The 19,885-nt window shown below is 44.4% G+C and overlaps 2 protein-coding genes and 1 long non-coding RNA gene across 4 annotated transcripts; 1 reads left to right on the forward strand and 2 right to left on the reverse strand.

The window, feature by feature from the left end:
* Positions 1 to 193: 193 nt before the first annotated feature.
* On the reverse strand, positions 194 to 5,200 carry LOC131104158 (nucleoside hydrolase-like). Its single transcript, XM_058051038.1, has 8 exons — positions 5,132 to 5,200; positions 3,713 to 3,917; positions 3,466 to 3,645; positions 3,293 to 3,404; positions 3,077 to 3,213; positions 744 to 821; positions 457 to 573; positions 194 to 381 (listed from the first exon to the last, which is right to left on the reverse strand). The coding sequence occupies exons 2-8, from the start codon at positions 3,890 to 3,892 to the stop codon at positions 229 to 231; spliced, it is 957 nt and encodes a 318-aa protein (XP_057907021.1). The 5' UTR covers positions 3,893 to 3,917; positions 5,132 to 5,200; the 3' UTR covers positions 194 to 228.
* LOC131104159 (uncharacterized) lies at positions 4,294 to 13,603 on the forward strand. Its single transcript, XR_009119741.1, has 3 exons — positions 4,294 to 4,407; positions 5,686 to 5,887; positions 11,403 to 13,603. It is a non-coding gene; the product is annotated as an uncharacterized LOC131104159 (long non-coding RNA).
* On the reverse strand, positions 6,280 to 19,468 carry LOC131104156 (protein-tyrosine kinase 2-beta-like). 2 transcript variants are annotated; one of them, XM_058051033.1, is made up of 31 exons: positions 19,452 to 19,468; positions 18,103 to 18,145; positions 17,742 to 18,022; positions 17,499 to 17,677; positions 17,350 to 17,437; positions 17,194 to 17,273; positions 17,061 to 17,123; positions 16,607 to 16,661; positions 16,401 to 16,541; positions 15,065 to 15,136; positions 14,882 to 14,983; positions 14,631 to 14,748; positions 14,520 to 14,550; positions 13,643 to 13,668; positions 13,495 to 13,542; positions 13,306 to 13,409; positions 13,160 to 13,241; positions 12,927 to 13,027; positions 11,570 to 11,685; positions 11,395 to 11,495; positions 11,225 to 11,314; positions 10,680 to 10,884; positions 9,721 to 9,811; positions 9,555 to 9,599; positions 9,367 to 9,465; positions 9,228 to 9,260; positions 8,967 to 8,997; positions 8,849 to 8,889; positions 7,838 to 7,972; positions 7,682 to 7,762; positions 6,280 to 7,606 (listed from the first exon to the last, which is right to left on the reverse strand). In XM_058051033.1, exons 3-31 carry the CDS (start codon positions 17,943 to 17,945, stop codon positions 7,373 to 7,375), a joined length of 2,796 nt encoding a protein of 931 aa, XP_057907016.1. In that variant the 5' UTR covers positions 17,946 to 18,022; positions 18,103 to 18,145; positions 19,452 to 19,468; the 3' UTR covers positions 6,280 to 7,372. The 2 variants fall into 2 exon arrangements, with proteins under 2 accessions (XP_057907016.1, XP_057907017.1); XM_058051034.1 differs by lacking the exons at positions 17,350 to 17,437; positions 17,742 to 18,022; positions 18,103 to 18,145; positions 19,452 to 19,468 and having other exon boundaries at positions 17,499 to 17,591.
* Positions 19,469 to 19,885: the final 417 nt, after the last annotated feature.

Below are 19,885 nucleotides of genomic sequence, written 5' to 3' on the forward strand. Positions count from 1 at the left end.
GTTGCTCTTGATAAGGACCTAGGATAATTTGTTCGTCTGTTAGCGATCAGAAGGACCCGTATAGCATGATAACGATGCTGGATCACACAGGTGGCACATACAGTAGTACATTATACAGCAAGTATGAAATGCCCCATGCAAGTGAGTGCAAAAAAGTAAAGAACCACAAAGCTTTCTTTGAAAATGGATTGTATTTGTCTTGCCGTGCTGCAGTACACTTTCCGCATCCTACATCAGTGACTTGACAAGCATCTGCTCGAACTTCACCAAGTCGACTTTCTTCATGATGATGGCTTTGTGTTTCTTCTTCAACATGTCCATGTAGTCCAACACCATCATGCCTCGGGTGCAGTCCCCTTTTAACTCCACCGTCACCGCCACCTGAGGGTCCAACAGGGGCAGTGACCGAAAAGAGTCCGTTCCATTTTACTGATCAGAAAAACATCCACCGTTTACCTCCTCGCTCTCTGTGATGATCGTGTCATCAAGGGCAGCGGCCAGAGCGTAGGTGTCGCAAGAATTGAAACCTTTTCCTGTGGTGACTTTTTTCTCATATTCTGCTGACTGAGCTTTCTGTGATGGCATGATGATACATTTTTATGAGCTAGTTTACACTCTGTCAGTAAAATTGTGCTCTGAGTGGTGAGGACTTGTGCATACACGCTGGAGGTACAGTAAAGCGTTGCATTGTACGACCTTAAAGCGAGTTACACGTGGCAACACAGCCCTCTAGCGACTCTTACCTTCATGGTCAGGCTTGAAATAGTCCTCATGAAGGCAGCTTTCTCCGTCTTGGCTGCAAGCCACTTGTCACAAAAAGACTGAAGAGGGAAGACAGAATTCAGTCAATGTGATGAAACATTTCTTGATGGCGTGGAGTCGTGGTTAGCATATCTGCTTCACAGTCAGTAGGTTTCCATGAAAGTTGTGTTCTCCAGGTGCTTAATTGTGATCTGTCGATCTATACCCCGCCCAAATAATCATCCATCCACCTTCTATCCCAGCTAACCTTGGGCGAGAGGCGAGGTACACCCTGGACCAGGCCCAAATAATAATAATAATAAATAGAAATGTTTTTTTCAGGACGTGCGCACATTCCTCGCAAAACCATATGTAATACATTAGGTATATAATTAATCATGAATTTGTATTATTTTTAGAATATAGATCCCCTCCATGAATCACCACCTTATCGTGGTGCGCCTGGTGGTCGGGCCTTCACCTGTGGGGCCCGGCTGGGCCTAGCCCGAAGGAGCCACACAGGATCTCCCCCTCGTATACCTACCACCTACAGGGGCAAGCATAAGGGTTCGGTACATTGTGTGTTGGGTGGCGGTCAAGGGCGGGTGCCTGGGCAACCTGGTTTTCGGCGGCCAAATCTGGTTCTTGGGACATGGAATGTCACTTCTCTGGTGGGGAAAGAGCCTGAACTTGTGCGAGAGGTTGAGACATTCCGACTATAGTCAGACTCACCTCCACCCACAGTTTGGGTTCTGGAACCAAACTCCTCGAGAGGGGCTGGACCTTGTTCTACTCTGGAGTTGCTGCAGGGGAGAGGCGGCGAGCTGGTGTGGGCTTATTAATAGCCCCCCGGTTTGGTGCCTCTATGTTGGAGTCATCCCCGGTGAACAAGAGGGTCATTTCCCTACGCCTTTGGGCTGGGGAAAGGGCCCTGACTGTCATTTGTGCGTACGTGCCAAACGGCAGCTCAGAGTACCCAACCCTCTTGGAGTCCATCAGGTAATGACTCCGTCGTTCTACTGGAAGACTTCAACGCCCATGTGGGCAATGACAGTGTGACCTCAAGGGGTGTGATTGGGAGGAACGGCCTCCCTGATCTGAACTTGTGCGGTCTGATGTTACTGGACTTCTGTGCGAACCACAGTTTGGCCATAACTAACACCATGTTCGAACATAGGGAAGTCCATAAGTGCACTTGGCACCAGGACACCCTAGGCCGCAGGTCTATGATTGACTTTGTAGTCGTATCATCAGACCTGCATTCGCATGTTCTGGACACACGGGTGAAGAGAGGGGCTGAGCTGTCAACTAATCACCACCTGGTGATGGGTTGGATTAGATGGCAGGGGAGGATGCTGGACAGACCTTGGAGACCCAAATAAGTAGTGAGGATGTGCTGGGAACGTCTGGCAGAGTCTCCCGTTCGTTGAGTCTTCAACTCTCACCTCCGTCAGAGCTTCACCTGCATCCCGGGGGAGGACCGGGATATTGAGTCCGAATGGGCCATATTCCGTGCCTCCATTGCTGAGGCAGCTGATCAGAACTGCGCCTGCAAGGCGGTTGGTGCCAGTTGTGGCGGCAGGCCCCAAACTCGATGGTGGACACCAGAGGTCAGGGCTGCCGTCAAGCTGAAGAAGGTTGGGTCTGGGTTGGGAATGAGGTCCTTCCCCAGGTGGAGGAGTTTAAGTGTATCGGAGTCTTGTTCACGAGTGAGGAAAGGTGGGAGCGTGAGGTCCACAGATGGATCGGCGCAGCCGCGGCAGTAATACAGTCGCTGTACCGGACCGTCGTGGTGAAAAGAGAGCTGAGCCGGAAGGCAAAGCTCTCAATTTACCGGTCGATCTATGTTCCCTATGTTCCCTCACCTAGGTCATGAGCTTTGGTCATAACCGAAAGAATGAGATCGTGGATACAGGCGGCTGAAATGAGTTTCCTCCGTAGGGTAGCTGGACTCACCCTAAGAGATAGGGTGAGGAGCTCAGTCATCCGGGGGGGACTCAGAGTAGAGCCGCTTCTCCTTCACATAGAGAGGAGTCAGTTGAGGTGGCTTGGGTATCTAGTCCAGATGCCTCCTGGACGCCTCCCTGGTGAGGTGTTCCGGGCATGCCCAGCCGGGAAAATGCCCTGGGGCAGACCTAGGACACGCTGGAGAGATTATGTCTCACAGCTGGCCTGGGAACGCCTTGGTGTCCTCCCGGTGGAGCTGGAGGAGGTGGCCGGGAACTGGGAAGTCTGGGCTTCCCTACTGAGACTTCTGCCCCTGCGACCTGGACCCGGATAAACGGAGGAAAATGGATGGATGGATGGATGGAGATGATGAGGTGGAGGGACCCACCCATGGCAGGCTGTTCCTGCAGCTGAACTCCCAGGAGGCGATGTAGGTGGGGCAGGTGTAGCGTTCCAACACCACGTATGCGGCCTCCGTGTCGGTCACAAAGTTAAACTCCCCACACATGGCGGAATTCCCCCTGGCTGCACACATCACATACACACTTTGAACCAGTCCAGGTAAGTAAGTATGAATGAAATGCTTGGCGTGATAGACAGCTACACTCTATGTTGCCCCCCATGATGTAGAGAGCCTTGAGCTTCTTGGGTAGGGAAGGGTCCAGCTGCACTGCCACTGCAAGGTTGGTCAGAGGCGCTGTGGCCACCAGAGTCACCTACAGACAGGATGAGTCTTATTGACCATTTTTAGATACCAATGATCTCCCCTCCTCTTACCTCCCCCTGGTTCTGTCTGATCATTTTCACCAAGGCCTGGACACCTTTTTTCTTTTGCACCATTTCCAATCCCGGAGCATCTGCATCTGGCCTGTCCCCCAGCCCGTCTTTTCCGTGGTAATCGCTGGCATGTTTCTTGTTGGACAGCAAAGGCTGGGAGCATCCGGCATACACTGGAATCTGTGGAATTGGATAGCTGATGAAACCTCCAAACCTTTTAGTTCAATCGGAAATCAAACATACTTACATCCAGTCTGTTACAGACTTTAAGAACCCGCAGGGTGTTCTTCAGGACGTTCTCCAAGGGGGAGTTTCCATGGCAGCAAGTGATCCCCAATATCTCCACATCGGGTGCTGCCACGGCCATGAGGATGGCCTGAGCATCATCCACGCCCGTGTCCACATCAAGTATCAGCTTCTTTTTCATCTTGCAGCAACTACCTCCAAATGATCTTGAAAACAATCACATGTTGAGCGGTATTTCAGTTTCATTACATAAGTAATTCCAAAAGTTTTCATGAAAACTAAAATGTGTTTAAATAGACATATTCATTAACAATTAATGCTGTTTTGTGGTTGAATATGACCAATTAATCAAAAATTGGCATATTTTGCTAAATTAAGCATTTTCAAGCAGAAAGATGGTTAAATGAATTAAATTCCAAATATGAGATGCATTCAAATATGTAGGTATTCAGCTCATCTTGTCGTGATTTGCACTCTGTGTTAGTCTGCTGCCATCTGCTGTGTCTTTGCAATCCTGCAGAGAACCGCCCCCATTAATTATTAGGCCTTCTGTCATGCCCTCCTTGCTGTCAATTACCCCGGGACTACTGTGCTGCTTGGACTGCTCTCTGCCAGATTGTCCTTGGTACCTTGCCTCACTGTCCTGCCTCGTGTTCTACCCTGTTGTGCTTTTTGGTCCACTCTTCAGTCATGTTTGTGAGTACCTCTTTGTTCCCTGCTCAGCTTCTCTGGCAGTGGTTACTTCTTATAGCCTTCTTGGTTTTCAGCAGCGCCTTTTGTTTGTTGTACTTTTACAACAACTTTGTCTATTTGTATTCGTCTATGGCTATTTGTTTGCATCTTTTATCATTTTGAGTCACCCATTGTTAAAATAAACTTTTGTTACATGGAACTCTTGCCTCTGCATCTTGGGATCCTGTACACTGGCCTTGGCAACGCCATGACACCCCCCAAAGCTTTGCTGGAAGGCTCACTTGTTGCCAGATTGTTGCCTCACCCCACCAGTGTCGTGCAACTCCTGCCAGATTGAGCCTAAGCTATTCTTGGTTGTTGTTTCCCTTGCTGCCAACACATCCCCTGTACATTGTTTGGCATTTTGTTATTTTTTTCTTGGTTTGATACTTTCTTTCTTTTGCGTAGTTTGCTGGTGACTTTTTGTCACTGCCGCTTTTTGTTCCAACAAAAATGGAATAATACCAAAACTGGGGCACATACAAACCAAAATTTGACTGTAATGGAAAGAGCTATAACTATCCACAGATGCATGCCGGTGTTGAATGCTCACTGAAAAAGCTGCTAACTGTTTGCATAATGGCATTATGCAAGAAGCGGTACAATATAAATAACAAGCTCATTAAGAGTAATTGCGTGAAATGAGTCTATATCTTTTGCCAGTTTATGGTATAACAATAACTTTTACCTGACATGACAATGTTGACGGATGAATGGCTTCCCCCGCCTGCAAACGTGAAGGTGAGGTTCTGAGATGGCAAACCTGCCGAGCATCTTTTTAATGAGCAAAGGGTTCTTATGCAACAGGCCACACCCATGCCTGTGAGGCCATGAAACGTTTTTGGTATCTTTCCAATTTACACATCATTCTGTGGTTCCTATTATGGGATTGAACCAGCGTATCAAAGTGCAGTACAGTTGCCAGCAAATATATATTGTGGAGAGTTAGGATTCCATATGGTCAAATTAAAAGGAGATGTTTCTTGTATTCCATGTTTTAGTATGGTGCAGACATGCATCTGGTCTGCACCAGAGCGCCACGTCGACCCGTGAGCCTACATTTACAGGATGTGCAAATAGAAATACAGTCATCCCTCATAGCTCATATTTGGAGCGTAGTAAACCTGTTTATGACTTTATACTTTCTGTTTATGATATGTTTTGTCTAGAGCCTTGTAGACATGACAATACCCTTATAGTCACCTCTGTCCATCTATTTATACGTATTTATCGATTATCCAGGTTGTGGGGGCAGTGGTCTCAGTTGGGAAGTCCAGACTTCCTGGTCCCTGGCCATCTCTTCCACTTTTATTGGGAGGACACCAAGGCATTCCCAGGCCAGCTGTGAGACATAATCCCTCCAGGGTGTCCTAGGTCTTCCCTGGGGCCTTCTCCCTGTTGGACATACCCAGAACACCTCAGGAAGCAGGGAAAACCACTACAGGTAGGCACTACATAGCATTGTACAACAGAAAAACGGGTACAGTGAGTGTTTCTTTCCTCAGGCATGAATACTGGAACACATGTCGGTGTTGACAAAAAACCCCCACTTGACTCTAAAGCTTATACTAACACGACATACTACTGCAAATACTATAATACTTGGTGCTTGCCTGTTTTTGTGTGTCAGCATGTCACCAATAATATAAATATAAATATATATATAAATATGTTAGGTGCTTGTCACTGCCATCCTTCCTTCCATATCCAAGCTCACCAGGAGGTGATCAAACTTTTACGACTAAGTATCAGAAGGATAGGGTGTACATACATACGTGCAAATAAAAGGGAAGACCCAAATGATTTTAGTTTTTAAATAAATACATGGGACTAAGGAATATATTGAAAACAAAATATTTTTTTAACCACAGTGAATAACTCATATTAACATTAAAAAATGTCCCAGCAGCCATGAATCTCACCCGCACGTCACCGTGCCACAGCATGAACAAATGAAATGAAATACACATAGCCTCAGGTTTTACACAAAGATATAAAAACAGTCTAGACAAAACAAATACCTTCGCAAATGGATGTTTTACTTGTGAGACTAAGCATGCAAGACACATTAAGGCAAGAGGCACCTGGGAAATGTCACAATATTGTAATATAATTGTCAAGGTTTTTTCACAATCATAATAAACTAGATGATGCAATGTCAGCAGACATGCGTGTGAATTCTGAAAAGCTGAAGCTGGACTGAAATGTTTTGAAATGGTATATGGAAATTGAAATACAGAATGAACATAGCAGCCGTTTGGAAGCTGAAGCTGGGCTAAAATGCTGTGAAAATATGCTGAAATGTTGAACGAATATCAAAATAGTTTTGAATCTGAGCTGAAGCTGTCTCGTATCATTTTATACCACATGACAAAGGCCTTTTTGAACTGCCAACCACCAGAGTGATTCCGTAACTGGAAATGTGTACTTTAAATTGGCCAAAATAGGACACTAAATGTTGGAATGTTTTGAAGTATGAATTGGTTGCAACCAGTGAGCGGAAGCAAACTGAAAGGCTTTGTGTAAAAGGTGGGGTACACTGTGTACTGGTACAACAGTGTACTATCATTGTTAGTAAAGTGCTGGCTTGCAGTCAGATGGTTCATAATCATAAATTAAATAATTTACTGTCTTCTCAGCTGAGTCATTGTCCCTAATTGGTCCACTGGTGGTTGGAGTAAATATAATTTTACACAACATGATGAAGGCATACATTGGATTTATGCCTTTATATTGTTATGCCCTTTGAATTTGTTTTTATATGTTTAGAACACACATCAAAGAGAAAGACTTGTATTTAATAAGGTTCTTTGTATTCAGTTCTTCTATATCCCATTTCTGACAATTCCTGAAAATGTCAACCAAATCCATTCAGAACCTTTCAAGTTATTTTGAACACAAAACACTTAATAACAGTACCCATCCCTCCTCACTCCCCTGGGTCGTCCTCATCCTGCGTCGCCATGGTCAAGTCGGCCATGACCCGGGCCTGGTCCACTGCGTCCAGCAGGTTCTTGGAGTCCAGTGCCAGGGTGTGTGCGGCAGCCAACATCTGTCTCTGGCACTCCTCCTTCAGTGTTGTTACCGAGTTCTGCTGGGCCAGTCTCATCTTATTGATCAGCTCCCCTAAGTCCTTGTTCAGCAGCTTCTTTGTGCCCACGATCTGAAACATTCAAAACATGTCTATAAGTATGCCGGAATGTGGTATTGGCTGACTGGCTGGCATGTGTGATGATACCTCGCTGGTAACCGAGTTGTGAAGGACAGGCAGGATATCATCAACGCTTTGAACCAGGCTCCTGAGAGTGATGCCAATTGCCTGGGTGGCGGCAAGCAGAGGGGCTCATGGGAGTGGAAACTAATGTGAAAAGACACACCAACTGCACACACTTACTTTGACAGCGTTGGCGTACTCTGAGGCTGGTAGCGTGTTGACTTCATTCTTAAGCTGGACCACCTCTCTGACCATCGCCATGACACCAGAGTACACTTGATCACCTGATCGGTCCAGCTCAGCTGTGGGTTGTAACTGGAGCACAACAGTTTGAATGATCATTTCAATTGGGGCTTTCCAAACCTTTTGTGGTCAATCTGTGTATAGCTAATAAGCTATATTCAGTATGTATCTGTGTGCCATAAATTCTGGCACATACACCACTACTTTTTTTTCCAACTTTTACAGTGGTGTGGCTAATTTATGGCTAAATCAAGCGCTTTCTTTGGCAGGAACCAATCACGAGCTATCAGTGTACTCACAACAAGCTTGACAACAACAACAAATCACAAGAGGTCATTATATATAACAGCATAACAACAACTAACTACTACTACTAACTACCCTAAACTTGGAAATGCTTTTTTCCATATTAAACTCATATTGGTATATGTTTTTATATTTCTGTGGTATAACGTTTGCATGTTAAGTTGCTGTGTGATGAGTTTAAGGGTGACCCATTATGCTTTTTCCACTTTTCTGACCTATAAATGTTGACATTCTTGTGTTGAAAGATGCCAAAGCGTTAGCTAATGAGGTTTGCGTTTGGAAGTGAGCCCTGAAAGAACTTTGGGATGGCTCTGTATGCTCTGTGGTTCTACTGACGTCAATACGATCCTGTGCAGGTTATCGTGTGTAGCTACTCTACAGGAGTCCATAACTCAATACAAAGCGCCAAAAATTAGCATACTAGGTCCCCTTTAACTTTGTTTTCAAGTTTAAAAAAAAAACAACTTTTTTTTAGGTGTGGCTGCTTTCAATTTGTTTGCTTTGGTGCAGTGAATCTTCCTGAATGTGTCGCAAGCCAATAAAAGAAAAAAGCTGCGGGCCACAAATGGCCCCTTGTTTGCATTTTGGACGCCCTTGGTTTTGATATAATACTGCATATTAGAGAGAAGATGGCGTTTTTACCGGTGTGACTTCCGGAGGCACTACGGGCTTTGTTGACGGACCTAAAACACAAATAGGAGAAATGACACACATTCCCTATAACATTTGTGAAGTTGGACGTGAAAGTCAAGCAACTCACCACTCACATCAGCCAAACTTTTTTCCGGAAGCTCAAAAAAAATAAAAAGTCATATTAGTCAGGTTATGTTCGTGCTTATTGCTTTTGCAGAACAGTTTGAATTGTTTGAACAATTAAATGATAGAAAAGCACACAGACAGTGGCGCTGAATATTCTCTGATTCATTTACAAAAAAATTAGTTTTTTTTTTTTTTCAAATGTTGAGGGAGACGTTCTAATCCAAATATTTGGGCCATCAAGTCAACACAGCAAATATTGTACCTTGCTAGCTGAAGCCTGTCGCACAGCAGGGTGCTGCAAGACAAACACATTATTAAATAACATGCTGCAGTGCATTGTGTGTATCATGCCGAAAGCACCATGTAGTATGTGTTTGTGTGTGTGTGTGTGAGTATGTCACCAGTTGTCGTTCCTCTTGCTCCAGCCACTGTCTATCCATCAGCATCTCTCTTCTTTGCCTTTGTAAAGTATCATCAACTTGTTCTGGCTCATCCCTTCTCTACACACACACACACACAGGCGCACACAATGCGCTTTTGGCACAATGCACACAATGCACTGCAGCATATGGATGCACATGACGCAGACCTGCACACATGAGACATATGGCCGGATGATGCCCACTCTGGAAGGCTGGTGAAAGAGAGAAGATGAGTTATTGCTTAAAAGCAGTGTTTCTCAATATAGTAATTGTCTGACACCTTGCCCCGCCCCACTACTTGACTGGGTTAAAAAAGATGTAAACGTGGCGTACCTTTGGGGGCGGCTCGCTGTGCTCGAGGTCCAGTAGCGAGATTGATGAGATGTCGTCTGGTTTATCTGCATGCTCCATTGTCTGAATGTCACTAGCGCAACACCACAGTGAGTGTCTATCATCTATCTTCTAAACCAGGGGTCTCAAACACGCGGCCCGCGGGCCAAATGCCCCGCCTTGATATGAAAGTTTAATGTTAGTGAGGCCCGCGCAAGTTTGATATGGATGCTGTATGGTATCATGTACCCAGAAAAAATTATTACGTTTGATTAATGTTCATGTTAAAGGTTAAATAACTGTTAATAGTTATCCTCCCTATCCGTGTGGAAGTGGTAAGTTTTTGGCTATTTAAGTTTAAAGGAAATAACTTGAAGGCTACCGTTTAGGTCGCTCGCTCTCTAGTTTGCGAGTTAGCATGTGTCTCAAGACCCTGCAGTTGCGCAATATGTTGTAAATAAAAAAAGTATAAATGTGACTATAGTCGTGTTTTGTCATGTCTACAGGGCTCTAATAATGCTTTGTTCATTTTAATCTGAAAAAAATAATTTGTCTACCCACCAACTATATGTGGTTTCTTAAGTTTTTATTATTTGCCGTTTTATTATTATTATTATATTTATTTATTTATTACTGATTGATTGATTTTCTTTATTCTTGATTTGTTTATTTATTTTTCATCTTATTTGGTGCAGAAAAATAAAAATGTATTATTATTATTTGAGAACAGTGGAATGTTTTATCAGAGCTTTTATTGTAGAAAATCGGAGCACTGAAAAAGTTTGTATATTTTTCTGTTTTTAATAAATGCGTTTTTTTTTTTTGGGAAAACCTGATGCGGACCAGCCTTGCCCAGACCCTAGCTCCAGTGGCCCCCAGGTAAATTGAGTTTGAGACCCCTATTCTAAACAATCCAAGCTTGTAGTTTGACAGCAGTGTGTCAAGGGTGAGTAGAGGATTACCTAAGGGAGCAGACCAGCTGGCTAAAGCCAGGTCGGGCATGCGGCTCGTAGGCCCAGCAGCAGGTCAGCAGAGAGTAAACAGCTGACGGGCACAGCAGTGGCTTAGGGAGTCGGACGCCGGACTCTAGCTGAGCGATCACTTGCCGGTTCTCCAGCCAGAGGAACGGCTGCTGGCCCATGGAGAAGATCTCCCACACACACACGCCTGATCGGACACAGAGTACAGCACAGTCTAGTTTGGCAGGCACACCCGCATAGCCCGATAAAATCCACTGAAGGTTCATCAGGCTAAATAGGACTGATCCTGCACCATCCCCTCAAACTAGAGCTGTGCTAGCTAGTCTTTGAGCATGAACTGAGACAACCCGATCAGTCTGGTGTCCATCGATTCAATGGCCTGAGACCACAATCACCTGGATGAATGACGATATTGACAGGCAATGTAACTGTGTGTAATTGTACACAACTATGTAACCGCTGGGTGTAGAATAAGCTTTGGTATTTTTGGTAACACCAAACACAGAACATGGGGGGGTGTCTCTCACCAAACATCCACACGTCGCTTGCAGCAGTGAACCGTCGGAAGTTGATAGATTCCGGTGCCATCCATTTGATCGGCAAACGTGAAACCGAGGCTGCGTGATCAAGGAGAGAGTTTCAAGAGATGAGATGATCACACTGGCTTGTTAATGTGTTTGTGTGTTTGTGTGTGTACCCTTGTAGTACTCTTGGTCATCAATGTAACGAGATAGACCAAAGTCGCCAAGCTTGACGCAGTCAGGAGAAGCCACCAGGATGTTTCTCACCGCGATGTCTCTACACAATCCCAACAGATTTTACAATGACGTCGGAGAGTCCACTTCTAGATGTGAAAGGATATCTGGCCATACCTGTGCACCATGTTGAGGCCTTCCAGGTAAGCTAAGGCTTTGCAGATTTGCAGACAGTACAGAATTAAAGTCGCTGTTGTCAGGATGTACTTCTGCTCCATCAGATATTTCCCCAACTGACAGTACACACAGACACACAAGGGTCACTTGGGTCAATGATTGCATTACTCAGTCAATATTGCACTTATTAGTTATTGATTTAATCTAATAACAATAACGAAACCACAATTTTAGAACTTTTAATCCCACAATACAGAAATTAAAATACAGTAATCCGTCATTGTCATGGTAATTGGGAATTGGTAGTAGTGCTGTTTGGTAACAGCAGAAAGGACACGCACTGGCAAATACAAATAGACGGTGTGGACATTGAAAGGGTGAACGAAAATACATTTCTGGGGATCACAATAGATGAAAATATGAGCTGGAAACCTCATATTACAAATATACAACATAAGGTGGCCAGAAATATTTCAGTATTGAACAAAGCAAAACTTGTTCTCAATTAGAAATCACTCCACACTCTTTATTGCTCTCTGGTTCTACCATATCTTACTTATTGTGTGGAAATATGGGCTCATAACTATAAAAGCAATCTTCACTCGCTAAATATACTGCAAAAAAGGTCAGTAAGGATAATTCATAATGCCGCCCACAGAGAACATACTAACTCCTTATTTCTAAAATCACAAATACTTAAACTTGCTGATATAGTTTACCTTCAAACAGCTAAAATAATGCATAAGGCTAAAAATAACCAATTACCTAAAAATGTCATCCAATACTTCTCTACAAGAGAGGAGAAATATGATCTCAGGGAAGAACTAAATTTGAAACAAATATATGCTAGGACTACGTTAAAAAGCCATAGCATTTCAGTATGTGGAATCAAACTATGGAATGGATTGAGTAAGGACCTCAAACAATGCACAACGATGAGCCAATTCAAGAAACAATACAAGCAGTTGATGTTTGCTAAATACAAGGATGAAGAGTCTTGAACCAGTCATGATACGTGCTATATATATCACTATATTGACACTTACTATGGTACCCATTATGTCATTGTATGGTCATATCACGAGGTACATTATTAAAAAATAAATAAATAAATAAATAAAACTTAAACTGTATTATGGAAAGCAGGGAGTGAACAAATGTAACAGTTACTGATTGTAAAAGTACCAGATGGAGGGGTAGGATTTAATAAGCTTTGCTTCTTCCTACTCCTTTTGGACATGTGGAACTGTGAACTGATTATGGGATGCACTCAATTGTAATCTGATGCATGTTCAAATGAAATTAAACCATTACCATTACCATAAATGGCCAGCAGTTTGTAGAAATCCATACACACCTCTCCATGCTCATAAAGCTCCATGACAATCCATATGGGGTTGACCTCAATGACTCCAATCAGTCGTACAATGTAAGGGTGGTCTAGATTTTTCATCAAGTCTGAAATGACATTCATTTATTTCATCCAAAAGTGACCAGTCACATAGACACCCGTCAATCACTGGGCACATAAAAGCAACCCTTCACACCTATGGACATCATTGGACCTAAGATGCATGTTTTAGGACTCACCGGCTTCACTAAGAAACTTCTCCTTTACACCCGGTGAGCAGTCCTTGCATGTTTTAATGGCCACTTGGATCTTTTCCCCTGTCTTTATTCACAACACTCAGTCACCATGATCATTCTATCACATTTTAAAGTACAAGTCAACTCACCGGGCTTGTGTAAACACCACTGTGAACCTCTCCAAAGAAGCCCTCACCCAGGATCCCACCCAGGATGACATCAGCTCGGGAGATCCTAAGCTTCTCTGAGTCGACTAGCAAAAAGATATTCCAAACTTATTCAAAAATAATGGATAATGCAGCATTGTGATTTTCAAGCATTCTTCATGTTTGACTCACCACACGGCTCCGGACTGTTCTCAGAAATCTCAGCATAAATGTCTGAATCTGACAGGACAAAAAGTTACAAGTTGAAAAGGCTCCTGTGTGGAGTGCATATGTTTTTGTGTTTATTAGTCTGCATGTTTTGTTTTAGAGTTCATCAAACCTCTGCTGGGTCGAGGGGAATCATCGCTGGAAAAGATTAAACAGCCTAGCTTAGATTGACACGTCATAGAAGGACAAGTAAAGCACAATGTTCTTTCCCAAGCAACATTCATTCATTCCTTTTCTACCGCTTATCCTCACGGGGGTCGCGGGGGTGCTGGAGCCTATCCCAGCTGTCTTCGGGCGAGAGGCGGGGTACACCCTGGACTGGTTGCCAGCCAATCACAGGGCACATATAGACAAACAACCATTCACACTCACATTCATTCCTATGGACAATTTGGAGTCGCCAATTAACCTAGCATGTTTTTGGAATGTGGGAGGAAACCGGAGTACCCGGAGAAAACCCACACATGCAAAGAGAACATGCAAACTCCACACAGAGATAGAATTTAACCCGGGTCTCCTATCTGTGAGGTCTGCGCGTTAACCACACGTCCGCTGTGGAGCCCTCCAAAGCAAGCTAAATTAGTACTGTTTTTTTTGTACGCCCCAGTTTTTGTCCCCGTGTTTTGTCCAATATTGCACCTAACAAACTACTCCAGTTGGTGTAATGGAGTGCCCAAACAACACCCTAAGTGTTCTTGACTCACTCATTTTTTTGTTTAAGTGCGACTGTTAAATAAAGAAAGAAAGTGCCAGCACTTTGATAAGGAAGGTGAAACAGAACTTTTGGAGTGAATTAATAACCAAACCATTGCACTTAGAAAAATGTATTAGTAATATAAATGACTATATGTCTTTATTGGGCGTACAACAGTGTGGTTTCTCCCGGCAGATTTACCACAAAATTTGCAAATACAAGAAAAGAAATGCAGTTCCAAAAGTGTAAAATTATGTGAAGTGTTACAAGGATGTGTTACAAAGTATAAACTCACTGTTTTGGAATGTCGGGCAGTTTCAGTCTCACTGTAAACGTAAACAATGAAGGATATTAGCAAATGTATCAGCTGTCGTGAAATCAACTGACTTTTCCATCTCAGGAGTACCTTTGCTAGGTCGGCTAATGAGCGAGCCCTCTGAGACGCCCTCCAGCCGGCAGTAGCCGTCAATCAGGTTGGCCATGTTTTCTGCTACGGCCAGAGATGCTGTGCTCACCGAGAGTGGCTGCAGGGTTGAATTGGCTATTTAGTGTTCCAAAATTCTTGTATTTATCCATATGCACTCCTCTCCTCTGACTTTTATTAAATTAGAGAAAGCCTAGAAGACAATCTGTACAGGAAGTGTGTCCCGAGATTACCTGCTTGGTTCCCATGATGTGAACGTTGAGCAGGGCTCGGCCGTGGCTCTCTGCCGAGCAGGTGATGCCGCTCACCTGAGAGAACGTGGCCAGACGGATGGGCTGAGGAGTAACATATGGTCTTTATTTCACCAAAGTGTGCTTTAAAAGCTGAAATACATCTTGCAAAGCAGGTGAGCTTACTGTTGAGTTGTCAGTTTGCTGACTGATCCCCTCAGGGCCGATGACCAGGTCGATTGTTACGCTCCAACCGTGCTGGAGGAAAACACACACAGACACACGTGTGAGAATAAGGCAGAGATCGGCCCCCCTCCATCGCATATAGGTCATTGCAGTGGGAGATGTTTCCTACCACGAACTGGTGGTAAAGGTTTGACACAACATGATTTACACAGTCTGATAGTTCATAAGCTGTCCTGGAACTGGAGGCAAAATCCAGCCTCAACAAAGCTAGACTTGTGGTCTAGCTTTGCATGCCGTCCTCGACTGCGAATTACAACAAAGATATCATCCTGGAGAAGCTTTCGGCTTTGCAAAGGCAGTTGGATCGATTGGGAGACCAGAATAGACAAAAAGAGTCGCCCCGTCTATTGGAATGTGGCTTCTCGCACGATCGCAAACAATATACTTCATCTGGATTTCGGCCATCTCCACTCGACCTTGTTTCTCTCTGAATAACATCTCTACATTTGGTGACCCCGACATGATATAAACACGCAACCCTCTGATGTTGCTGCTAATGACCATCACATCTACACAATACACTTTTTTTTAGCACTTTTTACAAAAAATCCTTTGATTTTTTTTTTTATTATGGCATGTGATCCTCACGGGATGCACGGCGTGGGCCTCACAGCTAGGAGTCCCGGGTTAAATTCCACCCTCGGCCATCTCTGTGTGGAGTTTGCATGTTCTCCCCGTGCATGCGTGGGTTTTCTCCGGGTACTCCGTTTTCCTCCCACATTCCAAAAACATGCTAGGTTAATTGGCGACTCCAAATTGTCCATAGGTATGAATGTGAGTGTGAATGGTTGTTTGTCTATATGTGCCCTGTGATTGGCTGGCGACCAGTCCAGGGTGTACCCCGCCTCTCACCTGAAAACAGCTGGGATAGGCTCCAGCACCCCTGCGACCTGATGAATGAATGTGGTCCTCAGTGGAAAAAAATGTGTACATCCCTGATCTAGCTAAGGAGAGCTACACCCCCAATGTAAAACAATGTTAAATTTACCATGTCAGTCAAAAGTGAGCACTATTACGCTGCAGAGCGTGAAGGAGAATGTTTGTGTATTTGCTTGCCACAAGCATACCTGAAAAAACTACATCACTAGTGTCTGCCTTTAGGGAACAAACAAAGGATAAATGTCAATATTCTCATTCAGCCAGCCTTAGAAGATCAACCTGCTCTCTTGAAGGATGGCGTTACTTTTGAAAAAAACTGTATCGGTGCAGTTAAAGTCGATGTGCACGAGAAAATGTACAGCACCTGACCTGAGAAGGTCATTTCAAGCAGACTCACCACCAGCAGGCAGGCAAAGCTCTCCTGTGTGTAGCTGTAACACTGCGCCAGAGTGACGAAGAACTTGGCCATACATTGTTCCTGGTTCAGAGTGCCGTAGCCCTGGAACGTCTGTCGGATCAGCCTACGCAGCTGCTTGGGCTAAAGTTAGAAATAATAGCTGAGGGCCTCACAGAACAAATGATGGTTCTCTCGTGTGTTTATACCTTCATGCTGTTGATCAGCTCTTTTGGAAAGAACAAGTCCAGTCCCACATCCTTTCTAATGAAAGAAAGACACACCAAGAGTATCCAAACTCACATAAAAGATACACTTTGCTTTTTTTGTATGGTCTTATTTTGACCTTATTTGTGTTCACACTTATTAGATTAACTCCGGTTTCCTCCCACATTCCAAAAACATGCTAGGTTAATTAGCGACTCCAAATTGTCCATAGGTATGAATGTGAGTGTGAATGGTTGTTTGTCTATATGTGCCCTGTGATTGGCTGGCAACCAGTCCAGGGTGTACCCCGCCTATCGCCCAAAGACAGCTGGGATAGGCTCCAGCACCCACTGCGACCCTCATGATGATAAGCGGTAGAAAATGAATAAATGAACTTATTAGATTGTCCAGGTGTACCTAATGAAATGGCGGATGAGAGTACGAGACATGACTTACTCTAACAGCTCAAAGTTGGACTTTTTCTCCAGTCCATTTGGATTCATGTCCTTGTAGAATCTCCTGTTGACACATTTAAGTGTTTGAGGCTTTCAAAGCATGCAACAATGATGTGTGTGTGTGTGTTCACTACCTGATCTCCAGGCACCCAAGCTGCAAAGCCATTCCATCACTGACTTTGGAGGCAAACTTCTGCATATAGTCACTCCGTACCTGCAGGCAGGCATTACATTGTTATTATTATTCAAATAATGCAGCGCTGTGTACAAAAAGAAGCAACACAATGGACCTGCAGGTAAAAGTAGAGCATGGTGGTTCTGTCATCTCTGAACTTTTCCATGAAATCTGATGGAATGTATCTGATCCTCAAGTCATATCTGGGAAAGTAACCGTCACAGTGAGCTTGCTTCATTTCCAGCATGTGAACTCCAAACGTACCTCCACTCGGCCTCCAGGTGCTGCTGCTCATATCGCTGGGTGAGTTCCAACATGGTGAGGTCCGGGTGCAGCCAGTGTACTTCAGACGACTTGAGATGTTTGAGGAGGAGACCATAACAGAGGGTGTGTTTTATATCTGGACCCACGCAACCACCGGATAGGACAATGCTGATGACATCCTGCGGCAGAAGATCATTCTCAGGATAAATCTTGCCAATCACAACTTTATATTTCTACACATACCCTGACTGTCTTTCCTTCGTCACAGCGGACCAGTTTGAAGTTCTTGCCAAGGTTGAAACTGTTGCTGAGGAAACAGACTTTGATGATCTTTGCTGGGAAGATGCCGGTCCTGCCCACAGTTGCCATGGGAGACACATCTGGGATCTCTCGTTGGCTAGTGGGAGACATGCCCCTCCAGGACAGGGTGCTGGTATCTCCAGACATTTTACACACTGACACATACGGTTGTGTAGACTACAGATATTGTTGTCCCACCCATTTCATGTATGGACACATCAAGGCTGCAAAAGGAGCAAAGCGACATACATATGATCCGGTTGTTATTTAGGAACATGCAAATGACTTTTGTTCTTGTACTCACCCAGTTTTTCCACCGCACACAAGGACCAGGCCTTTTTTTCAATCTGAAATCAAAGGAGAGAAAGTTAACATCTGTCTACTTTGTCGATATTAAAGAGACCAAACTCTGCTTGAAGCGTCGCCCTTAAGCACTTCCACACCAGTAAACGAAAGAGGAAGAGACACTTGCACGCAAATGAGGAAGTTGAAGAGCAGCGAACAGAAAAACTGACAGCACTGATGAATCGTTGTATCGTTTTCTGTCAAATGCCACTCGACCCACAACCCCCACTTTGTGGGACAAAAGACTGTTGGGTTTAAGACTGAAAACACAAAACACAAGTTGATCAATATGCTATTGGGAGTTTGTGTTTGACACAACATGAAATCAGGAAATTGCGTCAGGGCATGCACATCATGTGCAAACCACTTGGCCAGTGGTACCCCCGCCCTCCCCACAACAACACAACAGTCAATGTGACGCCATGTTATTTTCATTTATATCACATACAGGGTTCAAATACAGTTGGATCATGGCACCTACTAGTTTGTGTCTGTCGGCATGTGGCCAATAATATAATGTTGTAAAGTACGATCATCCCCCATAACCTAGTATATCACCTTTGCTGGTCAGGTCATTCCACTCTCCACGGCAGTCACCAACCTGGGTGTGAGAATGGACTCCCACATCAAGCATCTGTGTAAGAACTCCTTCTACCACCTTAGGAACATTGCCAAGCTCCACACTTTCTCTGCCTGATGCTAAAAAACTGTTACACGCCTTTGTCTCCTCCAGGCTGGATTATTGTAATGCGCTCCTCATCGGGATCCCTAGCAAGAGCATCCACAAGCTCCAATACATCCAGAACAGCGCTGCTAGGATCCTGATGAGGGTGCGAAAATATGATCATATCACCCCCATCCTGGAATCACTGCACTGGCTCCTTGTGGAACTGAGGATTCAATATAAGATTGCCCTCCTCACCCACCAGTGTGTACACGGTGATGCTCCAGCCTACCTAACGGAACTCCTCCTCCCCCAGACTTCCTCACGCACCTTTCGCTCTAGCACAGCCAACCTCCTCAGGGTCCCCAGAACCAAGCTGCACAGCATGGGTGATCAAGCCTTCTGCTCGGCTGCTCCCAGTCTGTGGAATGCTCTTCCCGACCATCTGAGAGCGCCACAGACTGTGGACTCCTTTAAAGACTTACCTTTTTACAAAGGCCTTTTCTTAGCCTTTTTTTACAAACATACGTATATATATACCTTTTGTTGTGTTGTTTTATCGCTTCACTGTAGGTTTTATGCTTTCTTTGTAGCACTTTGAGATTTGTAATGTCTTTAAGTTTGTCGTCATTATTTTTGCTCACCGGACAATAATGTACAGCTAATGCCGGCAGTACTCCACCTCATCCTGAAAGGAAAATGATGAGGTTATTTCTCTGAAAGAAGTCTTTTGTGAGGCTGGCATTGTGAACTGCAGCGTTGTCCTGTTGAACAAGCCCATAGTTACCACCCAGACGAGGGCCTTCAGTCTGCATGAGGGACACCGTTTGACATCCCTGCACAACCTGAAGCTCCATTGTTCCATCCATCCATCCATCCGACCTTGACTATTTTGTTCCATAACCCTGTGGACCCTTTAAGAACGCCTTACTCTTGAGGTTTTTGTGCAGTTAAGATGGACGTCCGTGCTGCTTTCGTTTTTGAGTTCTTAGATACAGATAGATACAGATAGATACATTTTTGAGTTCTTTATTACATAGGTCAACCAAAGGTCAACCAGTCTCCCAACATGCATGGA

This window comes from Doryrhamphus excisus, chromosome 16 (genome assembly GCF_030265055.1).
Source record: "Doryrhamphus excisus isolate RoL2022-K1 chromosome 16, RoL_Dexc_1.0, whole genome shotgun sequence".
NCBI classification, from domain to species: domain Eukaryota; kingdom Metazoa; phylum Chordata; class Actinopteri; order Syngnathiformes; family Syngnathidae; genus Doryrhamphus; species Doryrhamphus excisus.

What these genes read in the sequence shown, in the direction of transcription:
- LOC131104158 (XM_058051038.1), bottom strand. Translation starts at nt 3,892, where the DNA reads ATGAAAAAGAAGCTGATACTTGATGTGGACACGGGCGTGGATGATGCT. An exon ending in TTTCAAGCCTGACCATGAAG is followed by an intron (nt 574 to 743) that starts GTAAGAGTCGCT and finishes ATGCCATCACAG; the next exon opens with AAAGCTCAGTCAGCAGAATA. An exon ending in TCATCACAGAGAGCGAGGAG is followed by an intron (nt 382 to 456) that starts GTAAACGGTGGA and finishes TTGGACCCTCAG; the next exon opens with GTGGCGGTGACGGTGGAGTT.
- LOC131104156 (XM_058051033.1), bottom strand. Translation starts at nt 17,945, where the DNA reads ATGTCTGGAGATACCAGCACCCTGTCCTGGAGGGGCATGTCTCCCACT. An exon ending in TTCCCCTCGACCCAGCAGAG is followed by an intron (nt 13,543 to 13,642) that starts GTTTGATGAACT and finishes TTGTCCTGTCAG; the next exon opens with ATTCAGACATTTATGCTGAG. An exon ending in AAGTTTGGCTGATGTGAGTG is followed by an intron (nt 8,890 to 8,966) that starts GTGAGTTGCTTG and finishes TTTGTGTTTTAG; the next exon opens with GTCCGTCAACAAAGCCCGTA.